Here is a 16,342-nt window from a genome sequence, read left to right on the forward strand (position 1 = left end):
TTTAAAAAATTATATGATCTCTGTCTGTTTCCAGAACTAGTGTCAAATCATTGGAATGCTAAATTTCGTTTTGGATCATTCATTGAGTTTTTTTTTTGTTTAATAATATATTTATTTTACAATGCTTACCGGCTCTATGAAGGATTAAGTAGTGGAATACTACTGGAGAAGGAAAGATAAATTTCATCTTTTAGCTTCTGATCTTTAATTGAGAATTTTAAAATAAATATAAATACGAAGAGAGTCTCATTTAAATCCCTCGCCATTTTGGATTAAGTTAATGTTACCTCATTAATTAGAGCTAAACTCTTGCGATAAAGATCTGAAATAACAAGTTAAAAGTAATAAAATGTGAGAAGAATGATAACACTACAAGAAAAAACCCAAGAAATGGAATATTCCATCGTTAATCGATGACTATTAACTCCCAAATAATGATTGATTAGAGATCGATTATTATCGTCGCTAAAAAATTGAATCGTTTATTTAATGATGAAATTAATTAAACTACCGTTGCTAATATTAATGATGGAATTAAACTTCCGTTGCTAAAATCATAAATTAAAATTTATTATTCGGTCGCTAATAATAATATTAGTGACGGAATTAAAATTTTCATCGTTAATTAACGACGGATATTAAATATTCGTTGTTAAATTTCTTCAAATTTTGATAGAATCTTTTCATTTTCATATTTTTCTTATTTATATTTACATAACTAAATAACACATCATCACAAACGACGATTTTCACAATACATTCACATTCATAACACAACATATTCATAGCACAATCTAATTAACACAAAGCACAAACAATACAATGGTATCAAATCCACAACTCATTCACAAATACACATATTCACAAACAACATAACATACACTAAAAATGATACTTATCAAAACCAATCCAATAAGCTTTCAAATTCAATCCAAACATATCAAATTCAATCCAACAAAGATGAATATTTCAAATTTAACAAATAAACATCTGAATTTAATAAATTTAAATATATTATCAACGCTAATAAAACCTTCTAGTGAACACATCAAATCTCACTCTAAAACTAGCTAGCTAGTAGTATCTAATCCTACAAAAAGTATATTAAGATAGATTATTAATACAATAAGAAAAAACTACATCATTATAATTATGACTAACATATTAAATTTAAACTAAATTGAACACTATAATAAATTAGCTAGACAATTATTTTACACACTTGAATGTTAGTTTAGATATCTGTTAATGGTGATATATAGAATATATCATTATCTATAATGTTTCTGAAAAGATGTAATACAATTAGAAATATATCTATTATGAAAATTAATAAATCTATTTTGCATGTTCATGAGTGATAAATAAAAAAATAAAAGTTAAACGTCAACACACATCTCAGTGATGACGTGAGGGTCCTAATGATTCTTGAGTCTCCTAAGGGTCTTGAGTCTTGTAAAAGTCAAAATCATGCGGCGTTTGGCTCATTCGAGTCATGAATTCTTATATATTCCCATCCAATTTGCTCATATCTCATTAGAGCTTGTAGAGACTCTTGAAAATTTTGGTCTAATGTGGAAAGTCGATTCTTCAATTCTTAATTTTTGTGCTCTAATACTCCTACTCTAGTAGATGATATATTGGGGCTGACCTTAAATTTCATCACACGATCATATATGATTCTCGCCTGGGATCTAAAATCGTAGAGGGTGGAGGTCTTTTTTCTGCCTCTCACCACATCATAATAAATCTTATTTACCTCGTCAGTGGATAAAGTGTGCGTCTTATCTCCCTCTGTATCAGACTGAGATGCATTTGTGCAACTCTAACAGTCATTTTTTCCTATTTAAAAAAAAATCATATGAGATATACAATTAGAAAAAGTTAATCACTTTTAATGGTTAAAGATATTCAAGTTTATATTCTTACATCTAATGCTTTCGATCAATCGTCAACAAATGTGACATTCTTTGAGTTGTATATCTTGGTAAATATCTCCCAACAAATATAGGAGATCACTGTAGTTCATTTTCCTCAATATTAAATAATACAATTAAATTAAAATAAATTCATTGATAATTAAATAATTCTTATATAAATTTATTAATTGTAAATCACCAAGTCTATGGCATGCATTCGATCGATGGATCTAATTGTATACTTTATGGATCCGGTGCTAGGGTCAGCCACCTCAGTTTTCTATTAGTTCAAGATGTCGTTGAATTCGACTATCATCTTTCTACAACAATCCAAATGACTTACCATGCAATCCAAACATCATCTGGTATAAAAGATGATCTTGTTCCATTTAATTTCTTCTACATTTATATAATAGATCATATTTAGAGTTTGGCACAAGAATTATTTTAAGTTTCTTTAAATGTGCTCGTGTGTTAGCTCTCAGGTATATTTTTTTCTGCAACAATAAGTTTATAAATTATTATAAAAAAAATAAAACTCCTGATAATAAAAATTACTTACCAAAAATTTTTGATAATAAAAATCTCTAATCCCCTGGTCTACATGTTTCCATGTAGAACCAAGAGGCACACTTTTTCTTTAAATTTGTTGATATGTACGTCGTCACTCGATCACCATCTAAAATAAAACTGCATTAAAAAATATATATAAATATAGACATATGTTACAAATAAAAAAATAGATAAATTGAAAATTATTAATAACACTCATACTTACCAACTCCTAATAATCCGCAACACAGTCTGACCACTAGGTGTTGTTGATATACATTTGATCTCAAACAATAATGCCTAATATGGTATAACTAGTGAGATGTACATGTAAAAAATAAATATTTTTAACTTGTTCTGAATTGGTGACAATAATGTTAATATTTAATTATCATTACAATCTAAATCATTAACATTAATATTTTGTAGATCACGGGTGACCAAGTCGCCAACCAATCTCTCAAACAAGGCTGAGACCGAGGCTCAGATTGTGGTCGGCCAAGCTACTGGATAGGATTGAGGTCGGGCCTCAGATGGCGGCAGACCAAGCCATCGGCCAAGCTTCAGGGCTGAGGTCAGGCCTCAGATCGTGACTGGCCAAGTTGTCGGCCAGTAGGGCTGAGGCCAAGTCTCAGCTTGCAGCCGACGAGCTCGCGCTGGCCGGGGCCTATCAGATAGAGACCCAGGCCCAACGTCGGAGAGAGGGGCCGAGAGAGGGAAGGGGCCGAGAGAGGAGAGGAGAGTACCAAGGATCATGAATAAAGGGCGGAATGTCAAAGCTTGGAGAGAAGAGAAATGTTAGAGCTTAAAGAAGAGAGGAATGTTGGAGCTTGGAGAGAAGAGAGGAACCTCGAAGATCGCGAAGAAGGGGGGTTGCTGGAGAAGAAAGAGATTCACAAGGCTTACGGATGGGGGGGAAAATTAGTCAAAAATCCTAAAAATGCAAAAATAGCGACGCAAATTTAATTCCGTCGTTATTTTAGCGACAGAAATAAAATTCTATCACCAAAATACTGATGAAAATTTAATTCCAACACTGAAACACAAAATAGCAATGGAGGTTTAATTTCATCATTAAATTAACAACGAAATTAAACTTTTATCGCTAATTCCGTCATTAAATATTGTTATTCTTGTAGCGTAAATACCTTCGGTATATGTTTGATTGAATACTCTTGATTATCCATCGAGTGTTTTGACATTTTAGCTTGAATCCATAAATATTAAGAAATCCTCTACTAGATGTTTTGGCATTTAAGTAGATTGAGCTCCTTCTCAAGCTTTAAACGATCCTGTTATAGATGAAAAAATTGAGCATTAAATTTTCTAAGCCTAAATATTAGTCCAAAATACTTATGTCTAACCCACTTATTTCATTTTATAAATTCCTTTAATCAGCTTTTCATTTAAAATGTGAAATTAAAGTAGGTTGCTACAGTCATGTCCATTAATGAAGGCATGATCTCTAGTACTTAAGATTAAGCCTAACTAACCATTATCTCATTAGTCATGGCATGATTTGCCGAGATGTAAATCAATTTTAATTTGTTTTCCATTTTTTCTATGAGGATTTCATATTACTTGATCGTCAACATATCAAGTAAGTTAAAAGAAATGAAAGTGAGATGCAGAGTAAAGCTTTGATAATTTTCCATGTCTTTAAAAAAAAGTGTTCTATGGTTAAATAGAATTACAACCCACATGTATGGAGGAAAGGAAAGTTAAAATAATAATAACAATCATAATAATATGACAAAAAAATCTAAGTATTTGACCTCTTTATTTGTCTAAAGCACTATTTTTTTTAAAAAAAATATTTTTTAGTTAAAATGCTTGATGATTCTAAAAAACTCTTATTTATGTTATCGCATCCCCTGAGTCTCTTTATACCTTCTCCCTTCTGCCTTCTCTTTTTTTAGATTTTGAATTTTGGGCCATCAAAAATTTTGACCAAAATATTTGACAATCCTAGGAAATTTGTTGGGCCATACAAAAAAATGAAAATTGAAATTACAGTACCCGAACGTATCTAGTGAAACGAGGAATCTAATTCAAAAACATATTTTTCAATTTGATATATATACTCCATGAGCGTGCAACATTTTCTTGTCCACATTGTACCTGTAATAAGTGCTAACCTTTAAAATTCAACATACGATCGTTGGATTCCAGGACTACCGTGGATCAAACCGAGAACCGTGCTTAAAACATAAAGTCACGATAACGTGTTTATATGCAGCACAAAACTATGTAATGTTTGTTTCTTTGAATGTCATTCATGATAGAGACTTGCTCAGTCTTGCGCGCTATCGGTTCCTTGATTAGCCTCCGAGTGAAGAAGAAGGAGAAGCTTTAAAAATGATCATAGATCTTCAGCCATCTGTACATGCATGGTCGTGTTCCTCCATATCTACTGTGCTGTGTCACTGTTTTACTCTTCTGAAAGGAAACCTTAACAAATTAATAAGCATGTATGTTGCCGAACTTCCAAAACTTTCTCACCACCAGCCCACTATTCGTCTCCCTCCCAGAGTTTTCCCGGGAGTTGTTGAATCATGACCGACCACCTTTTTAGTGACCCTCACTCATCGCATCTTTCTCCCCAAATAACTAACAAGTCCTCCATGTCGGCATGCAGTACCAAAATTAATACAAAAGTACAAGCATTAATGCTTTAAAAAGATACTTTGGCTTGTAATTTAGCAGGGAATCCGAAGGCAATGCAACACACGAACCATCAATTCCCAAACGGAGTTAAGGACATTGAGGGGGTCACAATTACACACCCTTGGCTAGAGGAATCATCACATTGTCTCAGTACTTGATGTCTTCTTCTTTTTTGTCCAAACTTTAATTAATAGGGCAAATGCAGAAGTGCCACGTATGAAAAGGTTGAGTGAGATCCATTTAGAGAGCACAGCCGAACCATGAAAGTAACATGGATTGGACGTTAAACAAGTCTATAAAGGCTAAACTTTATATATTTGACATCATTTATTTCTCAAAATATTCCAATTCTATTTCGTTAGATTAATATATAAACATGAACTTGCTGAGCCCAAATATTTAAATTTAAAAACTTGCTTTGTTCTCACTAATTAACATCTAATTTAAGTTTACAAGACATTTATGAGTTTATAATTTTTCTTGGATATTTAATGGCACTCGAGTTTGATTTAATTCATATAGTGCACTCTTGGTTTATAAAATATATATGTTGGAATATATTTTTCACTCAGAATTAATTTCATCTCTTTCAAATTTGATTTCGTCTCAACCAAGTTGAACTAAAAGAACAACACACTAAACTAAAACAACAGAGTATGTCGGTAGTAACAAGAATAATTTGGTGATATAGAACCAAATTGAACTAGAAGAACAACAGAGTATGAAGCCAGAGAAAAAAGAAGAAGAAAAAGAAGAAGAAATTAAATGGAAGGTTCTTGTTTTCTTGTCTGTAGGCGTCGTGTCGTCAGATTGCTCCCTAGCGCATGCACGAGGCGTTGGAGATGTCGAGGCGGTAGACAAAGCAGTTGGTGTAGGCATTGAGATGGTGAGGCTGTAGGACAAGGAGTTGGTGTAGGCATTTAGATGGTGATCAGGCGATAGAAAAAGGAGTTGGTATAGGCATTTAGATGGTGATCAGGCGGTAGAAAAATGAGTTGGCATACGTAAAGCAGACTACGGATCAGCCGGGGGCCAACCGGCAGCCGTCGTTGGGAGGCAGTACGTCATTGAACTGGGCCGGGACAGCGGAAGATGCGCTGGTTGTTGAGGCAGACCGAGCTGAAAGTGCCACAGGACAGATGGATATGTTGCCCATAGAACAGCCGCCGGAGACAGAGCAGAGGTTCAGCACCGACACTGTGTACGTCGAAATCCTGCTCGGCAGCGGCCCCATCGCGCCTTGCTTCACCACGATGTCATCCATGATGCACCCATAGCCCAATCTGCTATGTAGAGCTCAATGACGTATCTATACCATCATCCGGTTTCAACAATTTTGTAGATAATTAACAACGCAATGCACAAAGAAATCTTTTTTGTCGCATCGTCAAGGCTCGGCGAAGCGAAGCGCGTTTGTGCCTCTGATTCGCAAGAGTGCGCCACATCTCACACTTAATTACATGTTCGAAAATTAATGAAAAACATTGACAGTGTGAAACCAAAACTCATGCAAGATGGAAGTGTGCTGTAAAGGTGGAAAAGTGAAGGGAGTATAATTTTCTGAATTAATTGGTCAAAAGATTATATTATTATTTATCAACATATATATCTAAGAGAATAGAAAATAGCAAAATTTTATTTATTTTAATATTTAATTTATTTCAAAGATAATTAAGGATAATAATTCTCATAATTGATGCTTAGCGCACGTGGCATTGGAGATGGCAAGCCGATAAGAAAAGGAGTTGGCGTACTGGAAGGAAACCACGGAGCCGGGGGCCAATGGGCGGCCGTTGTTGAGGAGGCAGTCATTGATGCTGAGGCGGCGGAAGATGCGCGGGTTGATAAGGCGGGCAGAGCTGAAGGCGCCGCAGCTCAGGTGAATGTTGCCCATAGAACAGCCTCCGGAGACGGAGCAGAGGTTCAGCACCGACACTGTGTACGTCGGAATCCCGCTCGGCAGCGGCCCCGTCGCACCCTGGTTCACCACAATGTCGTCCATGCTGCACTGGTCGCCCACCCGCTGCGTAGAACCCGATGAAGTTGTACCTGTACCATCATCCCGTTCCAACAATGCAGATAAATAACCGCATGCACGCTGCACAAAAAAAAGGCATGGATTGTGCAAACAAAAACAAAATAAAATTGAAATGACGCGAGACAAAGAAATCTTTTTTGTCACGATCGTGAAGTCTCCGAGATCTTTAAGATATAACAAGCGCAGAGCTTGGGCCCTCCTAATTCTTATTGTAAAATCGAAGAGATTAATAAAACATTGACAGTACAAAAACAACAGTCATGCGAAAGTGAGCTTAAAACTAGATATATAACAAATGTAATGGATGCATGCATCTCATCATGCATGCATCTCTGTGGAGAGGCTCTTGTCCTTTGTTTAAGCTAAACCAGATCCCAGAGGTGGCCGAGCCCCAAACAAAAAGCAGCTCAAAGCGCTGGTGGAAAACGACACGAGCGTAGAAATGGAGATTAGACCGGCAGAATGTCAGAAGAAGGTGAGAAGAAGGGATGAAGCAGAGCGACGGCCCTCGGTTTCTTATTTACTATTACGATCTTCGACAACATGTTACGACAGGAGGGAATTAGTTGACAAGTTCAGGAATTGTCGTACGGATGGCGGTGGCTCTGTGAGGACGCACGGTGAGCGTAGAGCAACCACCTGCAGGCCACATTTACTGTTCGTGTAGCCGTACGATATCGCGGTTTTTATGGCGACTGAATGGTCTGGATTTGCCCGAGGCCTTCGGACGTGTGATGTGATTGATTAATTATGAATAAATAGTAATTTACCTTCGTGGACTTGAAGTAGCCTGCGGTGGTGTTGGGAGACGAGATTGATCTCGGTTTGATGAACCCGCGGCAGGTAAAACACTGTACAAGGAGAAGAACAAATCTTAATCGATCAAATTACAATAAATATATATTATTTTATGTTATTATAATTAAGAGAGAGAGAGAGAGTAAAGGTGGTAAGAGGAACTTGTTTTGACACTGACCGTAGGAGAGCAGTAGCAGTAGCGCAACCGCCGGAATCGCCGCCGTGGCCGTCGCGAAAAGCCGCGTTGAATCGCCTTTCATCTTCCTCGCGTCTCGAGATACTTCGCGCCCTAGATTCTTGGTTTGCAGAAGAGATCGCAGGCTTACTGGAAGTCCTAGAGCTAGAAACTAGAAACCATTGAACTTTAGAACTCTTTAGGGAGACTCAACCTGCAGCAACAGAGGGGCGGTGCAAATCGATGTAAGGCTCAATATTGTCGTCAGAGAAAACGAAGAAGAGAGCATTTGACTTGGAGACGCCTCGGATTAGGAGCCACAGGAAGACTACAACGCCGAGTGGAGATCTATCAATCAGTCCCGTCGCTGCCTAAATCTCCGGAAAGGCAAAAGGAGGATCGCTTCGTTGCATGGGAATCCATGGCGTTCCCACAAGCCTTCCCGTTTGCGGTACGAGGCCTCGGGACTCGAGGCCTCACGAGGGCAAACGTTACGCATCGAGCGTTTTGATTGTCCCTTGGACCGTGAACAGCCTCATATGCCAAGCGGGCCACCGCAAGCAGAAATGCTCACGGCAGGCGGCAGAGTAGGAGGTCTCGGCAGAGCAGGAGTAGGAAGAACTCAGAGATCGTAGAAGTCGGCCAAAAGGAAAAGCTCGCGATCTATTCTCCATGCACCGCTTCATTCGGAGCTCGACACGCCAAAGAACAGGAAACAAAAACAACAATTATCCAAATTAGAATAGAGAAGGGCTTTTGGAGAAGAGATCGAACCTTATAGCCGGGCGCGGCGCAGTGGCAACGATTGGTGTCGGGATGGTGAAGGAAGGCGCGGTGAGAGAAGAGAAATGAAGAAATGATTAATCCGATGAGATTTAGATGGCATCTGTGGAGGTTTATATAAGGTTGACACCCGGTTTATGTTTAACCGGTTCATTAATTCGCCTAAACTGCAAATCAAACCGGCTCGGTATTTTCATAATCTTCTTTACTAACTAGGCTTTTATTCCTGCAAATCCTTTTAGACTTTTTAATATATCCTGCGCTTTAAAAAATACAATCGGAGTGTGACATCTTTGTCGAAATGTCTTAAATAGTAAATAATATTATTATATATATATATTTATTTATTTTTAATTTATGATTAAATCATTTAAATTTATTCATGAGGTATGTCGTATTATTATCCCGTATTATTTATTTGACATATTTTATGAACTATTTAAACAAAATTTATTTTATTTTTAATTTTATTTAATATTATAATCTAATTTCTAAATCTTAAAAAAAATCTTAAATGATATAATTGTAAATTAAAAAAATAAAATATATAAAATGATACTATTTACTATTTCAGACATTCAAATTTTAAAAAGATATTTCGATTTTGATATCAATGCACGATCATATATTTAAGACGTATATAATATCATCTTATATATATATATAATTAACATAATTTTATTAGTTAAAAATTTATTATTACTGATCAGATGATATAATATATTTATAAATATTGTAAATTTTTAATAAATTATATAAAGGATTTATCTTTTTTACACTTTTCCTCATTTTTATTTTTTATAAAATAGAAGAGAAAAGGTGTTTCTCAGAGTAAATTTGAGAAACATTTCTTATCTAATTGACAATAGCCAATACTCAACATTTTAAAATTTTTATTTATTAGAAAAAAATATTTTATAATACATAATAATTGAAATTCAAATAATAAATATTTAATTAATCTAATTAACAACTTACTGGTACACTACTGTTTATTTATTTTTGCACCTTTGTGCAAGCAAACAAGGATGAATAAAAATTCGATTAAATCAAATAAATTAATCCAACCGATTGAATTTAAAATTTTGATTTGATTATTTTTAAATTTTAGTTATTTTTAAAAAAAATAATTAATTCGGTTCCATTTCGATTTTAAAATTTTTTATTTAGTTAAATCGAATAAATTAAATTAATTAAAATAAAAAATAATTTATAAATTTTTAATTAGTAAATTTATAAATCCCTAAATAATTATTAAATTTTTTATAATATTTAAAAATTTTAATTATTTTAATTTTGATCAAAAATTGAATTAATTGATATTTTATCAATTTGATTTATTCAATTTTTATTTAAAAATTTGGTTAATTTAATTAATTTAAAAAATTTTAATTTGATTCATTTCGATTTGATTTTAATTGAATATTTGATATATTATTTTATAAAATATATTTTTTAAAAAATACTTTAAAAAAGTAATGATAAATTCGGATTGTCCATGACTACAAAAGGAAAATAAAATAAAATTGATATATCAATAATAAATTAGTTTTTTTATACTTGATATTTTTATTTTAGTAATATATATATATATATATTTGACTTCAGCTTATATTATTAATGCACAATTAAGTCCTTTGTATGACCTTCCAAATCTAACTTGTTGGGTTATTTTTGTTAAGTAGAGTAGTTTATTGGTCCATTGGACCCATCGTACTTTTTTATTATTTTAATTTGATTTGATATTAAGCAATGGATAAAATACATTTATTTTATTTTATAATTAATTCTTATGATCCAATTAATTTAAAAAATTATCATTTTAATTTTATAAAAAAAATCATTGCCCATCAAAGTAAATTGAAAAGCGCAGATATATTCTAATGCACAATCCAATATCATAAAATTTTTAAATTACTCATGTAATATACTATGAGTAAAATTTTAAACTTTCATTGTCTATGAAACTCATCTCATCTTTTATTATCACATCGTAATTCATTATCCGATGATGTTTTTCTTTTCATCCTTGAGTAGCACGGTGAAAGTTATTTGGTATTTTATCTTTGTATAGTACTTGAAACTTTATTATCAATTTCATCAATGGCTCATGCTTTCTTAAATAAAAAAGTTGATTTACTTGCTTTGCATCTTAGGTAATCTTATTTTTAGAGAGTGGTACTAGTAGGGCATTAGTCGGGGCACTAAATGAATCAAAAACAAATTTATATTTGACTTGATAAGAATTTATTTATAATCATTTAATATAGATAATTAATTAAATAAATAAATTTAAATAATTTATTAAATTAAATAAATAAATTTAAATATATATATATGTTCAACTTATTAATATTCATGAATAAGGATTGTGAATTGTTAATGAACAATATTCACGAATAAAGTTTGTGAACTATGTTTATTAATAAAATTCTAATTGACATAATAAATAATTAAGAAATTATCAAAATAAATAAATAAACTTATCATTATCAAACTTAATAATGGTTCAAAAATAATTAAAATTATAAAATTTTCAAACAATCAAAAAAACTTGAATCGATAACTCAATAATATCTACAAAAATAAAATTAAGTTCAAAAAAAAATTAAGTCAAACTTGAATAACTATTTCAATGATTTAATTCATTTAAGATTCGATTTACTTGACTCATTTATCATATATATGATTTTTAGTTGTAGAAAATGTCAAATTTATTTTGAAGTATTTGATAGTAGATTATACAAGTCTATCAACTATATATGTTAACTTAGCTTGGAGCGGAATTAGAATTTTAGAGTACAAATAGACTCGTGTAAAGTAATAATGTTTTCTTTAAGCCATGCACGTTTGTTTCGTACAAATATTTCATTTTAATAGTTAAAATGAGAGAATAATAGCTTGTTGATTATAGAATCAGCAATTTTTATATAACAAAAAATATAACAGAGAGTAAATGCCATTAGGGGTGAGTAAAAATTCGATTAAACCGAATAAATTGATTGAACTGACCGAATTAAAAAATTCGGTTCGGTTATTTCAGAATTTCAGTTATTTTTTTTTAAAAATCGATTAATTTGGTTCGGTTTCAGTTTTAAAATTTTTTATTCGGTTAAACAAAATAAACTGAATTATTTAAATTAAAAAAATAATTTATAAATTTTAAGTAAATTTATAAATCTCTAATTAATTAGTAAAATTTGTATAATATTTAAAAAATTCAGTTAATTCGGTTAAAAACTAAATTAACCGATAAAATATCGGTTCAGTTTGTTTGATTTTTATTGGAAAATTCAATCAATTCGGTTCGTTCAAAAAAATTAATTTATTCGGTTCGGTTTTAATCGAATACTCACCCCTAAATGTCATTACCCTCCAAAGAAAAACTATAGATAATGTTCTGGTTGAAATCAGCTGTGGAATGAGTCACCGATCAAGCCTCCTCACCGGGGGGAACAGAATTAAGGAAAGCGAGCACGTCGAGCCTCAAAGACCTGCAGGCAAAGCAAACGTGAACAGGAAGGTCAGGGGTGCCCTGGTACGACCACTCCGATGCTTAAGTCAGCGAGGGAGACAAAGGAAAGTGAGCGAAGGAAGAAGAAGAGAACAGTGTTTTTGCGTGCGTGCTTTGAATACGTACCTGCGGTAGAAGGGAGTGGTCGATATATATATAAGGAAGAGGAGCATACCGTCATGTCGTAATTAAGGGATATCCCATCATAGATAATGATTTGTCAGAGATAATCAAGATATCAATCCCATCGAGGATATGTGAGGGTCTTGTCATTTCATACGTGGGTGTCAGAACGACGGACGACGCTAATAAATGAAGGGGACTGTCAGAAGGAATGATGGGAACTAAAGTAGGACACAGTGAAGACTGGCGATTCGGATCCCGAACCAATCGATCCCGAATGAAGGTAGTGTTGCCGAGTCGGCTATAAGCCTTCAAATTTACAAGAGGAGTCGACAGAGAGGAGATTCAGATAGGGAGTCAGCTCGGGTGAGTATCCGATTAGAATGGGGATTCGGCTCGAGGGAATCGGTTCCGGTGAGTATCCGATTCGAATGGGGATCCGGCTCGAGGGAATCGGCTCGACTGAGTATCCGATTTGAATGGGGATTCAGCTCGGGCGAGTAGTCATCTCGGGCGAGGAGTTAGCTTGGGTCTTTGCCCTCGGGTGAAAGGGTCGCGAGCCCTGAATAGAGAACCGAGTCGGGTGAACTCCTTCAAGGAGCGGCTTTAGACAAGTCCTTAAACTCAGTCAGAAGTTGAGCACGGAATAGAGCCGTCCACTTGGATCGGACCCGGGTTAAATTCTTAGTGTCTCGTATATTACCCCCATAACAGATAAAAAGAGATTAGAATTGCGATTATGTAATGAATGGACTTTATAGAACAACAAATTCCTAATCTCACCAACATGGATTAAAGAACAATATATAATGCCTCAATCCGGATAATGGGCATTTACAATTACATCCTCAATCCATCTTATTCTCGTCGTGCACGAGACCATATGTTCCATATTCCAGTGAAACACTTGGCACGCCCAGGAGCAATAGCTAACGAAGCCACACATCGAGCATCGCCGGAATTCGAATCTTCTTATCTCCGGCCGGCAACAATTAGAGTTGGCACAAACTTGAACGTGCTGGCCTAAACCCCTCATCCTCTTGAACCACTCTGCCATGAAACGGTTGGCTGGGTGCGGCTCTGGCGTCGCCGAGATTCCTCCGAAATCGCTAAAGAAAGAATTATCATCGGCCACTTTGTGGGGATGGCAACTCTGTTCATTCGACGCAGATACGGACTGAACGTGATTGTCGAGAGCGAAGGCAAGCTCACGGGCGTAGGCATAATTAATCAGCCGGCCTCCTTTAGTCACATTTTTAGGTACGCCATAGCCGTCTAGATAACAATGTCCAAGCTCTCGTAGGGCATCAACATGACCTAACCGGGCTGCATGGGTGCAGAGGGCGACTCCCATGCGACGATGCCTGTCACTCTTCCTCAATGCGCTACCATTAAAACAAATCACGGCGATTGAGTACGTCGCCGGCGCGTGACCGCTCTTCGTTGCTTGTATCAAATAACGTAATCCTTTTCTCATTGACATTACGCCGTCCGAGCCGCCTTTTGAAATCCCTAAGCAATAGAATTCAATCTGAAACAACGAATTAAATGGGTTAGACAGATTTCCAGCAAGATTTCAATCCTTGTTTACTTTAAGGGAGAACAAATTAGGGATGGATGAACTTAGGTACTCACCATCCCAATCAAGTAGCAAGCTTCTAGATTCCCTGCATCGGCACACATCTCCAGGAACTTGTGTGCCGGCTGCGACCAATTTTTAGCCTCAATCGAGATCGATTCCAGCGTCGCCTTCTTCAGAACAAAAGGATCCTTTCCCAATCGATTCATCCTTTTGCATCTGGAAATCTCAAACAGATCAGACTTTTGTCACGAAAAATCGAACCAAACAAACAGGGTTACATACGTTTTCATTACGCTGAGCAGATCCGATGGGCGCTCGGCGGAGCCACTGAGAAAGGAGAGTATCACGATGATGATGTCATCATGAAGGGAATCGAACAAATCTACCTTTTCGACGGACTCTTCTACTACCTGCGCACGCATTCGCTTTCTGGGCCTCGGTTTCGATTCGAAATCGAAGTAGAAACCACTTCTTGTCCGCATGCCTTGCCTGATTCAAATTGAGGAGGAAACCAGAGGTGGAGTAGGAAGAAGTATCAGATCAATGCATCGAGGGGGAGGAGGAGATCAGATCGTTATTGTTTTATAGCAACGCGGAAATCGTTACATCGGATTGTTGCGTGAGATAACGAATTTGTCGTCGCGATAAACCTCGATCACGACGACGACCACGCCTTCTGTTAAAAATAATTAAGTTATTTTTAAAATATATTTTTTAAAAAAATTTAATTTAACTCTTCTATATTTAGCTCTTTTCCATAATTAAATAGGCGTAACCAAACGATATGTTATAAAATATAATGATTTTTAGTTTACATCACAAAGGCTTAATTCCTAATTAAAGAATATTTTCATTTTGAACCATGCATCTTGTAAAAATAGCGGAGAAAATTAAAGAAAAGAAAATAATTCTTCAATCAATTATTGAAAAGGGTTGAATTAATATTTCAAAAACATATAGAAATTTATTTTGTCGACACACAATAATAACACTTAATTAAAAATGAAATATTTTATTTTATTATTGAAATTATTCCAGGAATACGTGAAAATAAGAAGTTGAGTTGACATAGTTGCTTCCTAGCGAACGCACGTGGCATTGGAGATGGCAAGTGGGTAGGAAAAGGAGTTGGCATATTGGAAGGAGACTACGGCGCCGGGGGCAAGAGGACTGGCCATCGTTCAGGAGGCAGTCATTGATGCTGAGGCGGCGGAAGACGCTTGGGTTGATGAGGCGGGCCGAGCTGAAGGCGCCGCAGCTCAAGTGGATGTTGCCCAACAAACAGCCGCCGAAGACGGAACAGAGGTTTAGCACAGAGACTGTGTACGTCGGAATCCCGTCCGGCAGCGGCTCAGACTGGCCCTGCTGCACGTCGATGTCCCCAATGCTGCAGTCAGTGCCAAGCTTGCCTGTAGCATCATCCCATTCCAAAAATATTGCAGATAATTAATCACGAGATGCACAAAGAAGTCGAGCACATTAATTGCAAATTAAAACAAAAAAAAATGAAGCTGAGAACATTACGCTTCTAAAGATGGATGAAATATTAGGCACCAAATCATCAATTTATCTTAACTATTTATTTTCCTTTGTACGTGGCAGCAAGTTAGCATAATTTTACAATCAGTAGTTTACCTTTTTCAGTAGAGCAATCAAATTTTTATTTTTGAAAATTATTTAAATTTGGACACTTTGTTCTAAAATTGCCTTATCCACTGTTTAATAAAAAAACTTTTATTGTAGGATAAAAAGCAAAAAGGTATTTTTAATTAGAATTGTAAAACGACACTCATTTTTTTATTTATTATTAAAACAATACCCATCCTTCTCAATCTATTTTATTTTCGATTAATATTATATTATAATAATTGGAATTATAATTACTATACAATTATAGCAATTAAGAGAACATAACTAATGCACAATTATAACCATTATAAATTATAATTATTATAACTATGTAATTATAGTAGTTATAGAATTATAATTATTATCATAACTGCTACAACTATAATAAAATCCAACTTATTGCATGTTATAATACCCCATTTGCCTTATTAAGTAACTTTCATATCAAACTCCTCAAAAGTAGAGTAATAAACAGTTATTATGGCTCAACCCTAACACACTAGTTGTATTTTTTCACAGGTTGAAAATATGTAAATGTATAGTTGGGGTTGAGAAAAGGTTG

At 34.9% G+C, this 16,342-nt stretch overlaps 2 protein-coding genes across 2 annotated transcripts; both read right to left on the reverse strand.

Moving 5' to 3' along the window:
- Nucleotides 1-6,825: 6,825 nt before the first annotated feature.
- Nucleotides 6,826-8,234, reverse strand: LOC141823880 (TPD1 protein homolog 1-like). Its single transcript, XM_074711083.1, has 3 exons — nucleotides 8,153-8,234; nucleotides 7,947-8,027; nucleotides 6,826-7,202 (listed from the first exon to the last, which is right to left on the reverse strand). Exons 1-3 carry the CDS (start codon nucleotides 8,232-8,234, stop codon nucleotides 6,826-6,828), a joined length of 540 nt encoding a protein of 179 aa, XP_074567184.1.
- A 5,149-nt stretch (nucleotides 8,235-13,383) lies between these two features.
- On the reverse strand, nucleotides 13,384-14,633 carry LOC141843617 (F-box protein At5g50450-like). Its single transcript, XM_074731701.1, has 3 exons — nucleotides 14,434-14,633; nucleotides 14,205-14,367; nucleotides 13,384-14,100 (listed from the first exon to the last, which is right to left on the reverse strand). Exons 1-3 carry the CDS (start codon nucleotides 14,631-14,633, stop codon nucleotides 13,384-13,386), a joined length of 1,080 nt encoding a protein of 359 aa, XP_074587802.1.
- Between the last annotated feature and the right edge of the window lie 1,709 nt (nucleotides 14,634-16,342).

Source organism: Curcuma longa, chromosome 1, assembly GCF_044706935.1.
Source record: "Curcuma longa cultivar G26 ecotype Majalengka, Jawa Barat chromosome 1, ITB_CL_G26_1.1, whole genome shotgun sequence".
NCBI classification, from domain to species: domain Eukaryota; kingdom Viridiplantae; phylum Streptophyta; class Magnoliopsida; order Zingiberales; family Zingiberaceae; genus Curcuma; species Curcuma longa.

Bases quoted from the DNA above. Each gene is read 5' to 3' on its own strand.
- LOC141823880 (XM_074711083.1), bottom strand. From the start codon at position 8,234: ATGAAAGGCGATTCAACGCGGCTTTTCGCGACGGCCACGGCGGCGATT. The intron at 8,028-8,152 runs GTCAGTGTCAAA...CTCCTTGTACAG, and splicing joins ACTGCTACTGCTCTCCTACG to TGTTTTACCTGCCGCGGGTT. The intron at 7,203-7,946 runs GTAAATTACTAT...CATTGTTGGAAC, and splicing joins GCTACTTCAAGTCCACGAAG to GGGATGATGGTACAGGTACA.
- LOC141843617 (XM_074731701.1), bottom strand. From the start codon at position 14,633: ATGCGGACAAGAAGTGGTTTCTACTTCGATTTCGAATCGAAACCGAGG. The intron at 14,368-14,433 runs GTATGTAACCCT...TGAGATTTCCAG, and splicing joins CTGCTCAGCGTAATGAAAAC to ATGCAAAAGGATGAATCGAT. The intron at 14,101-14,204 runs GTGAGTACCTAA...TCGTTGTTTCAG, and splicing joins CTTGCTACTTGATTGGGATG to ATTGAATTCTATTGCTTAGG.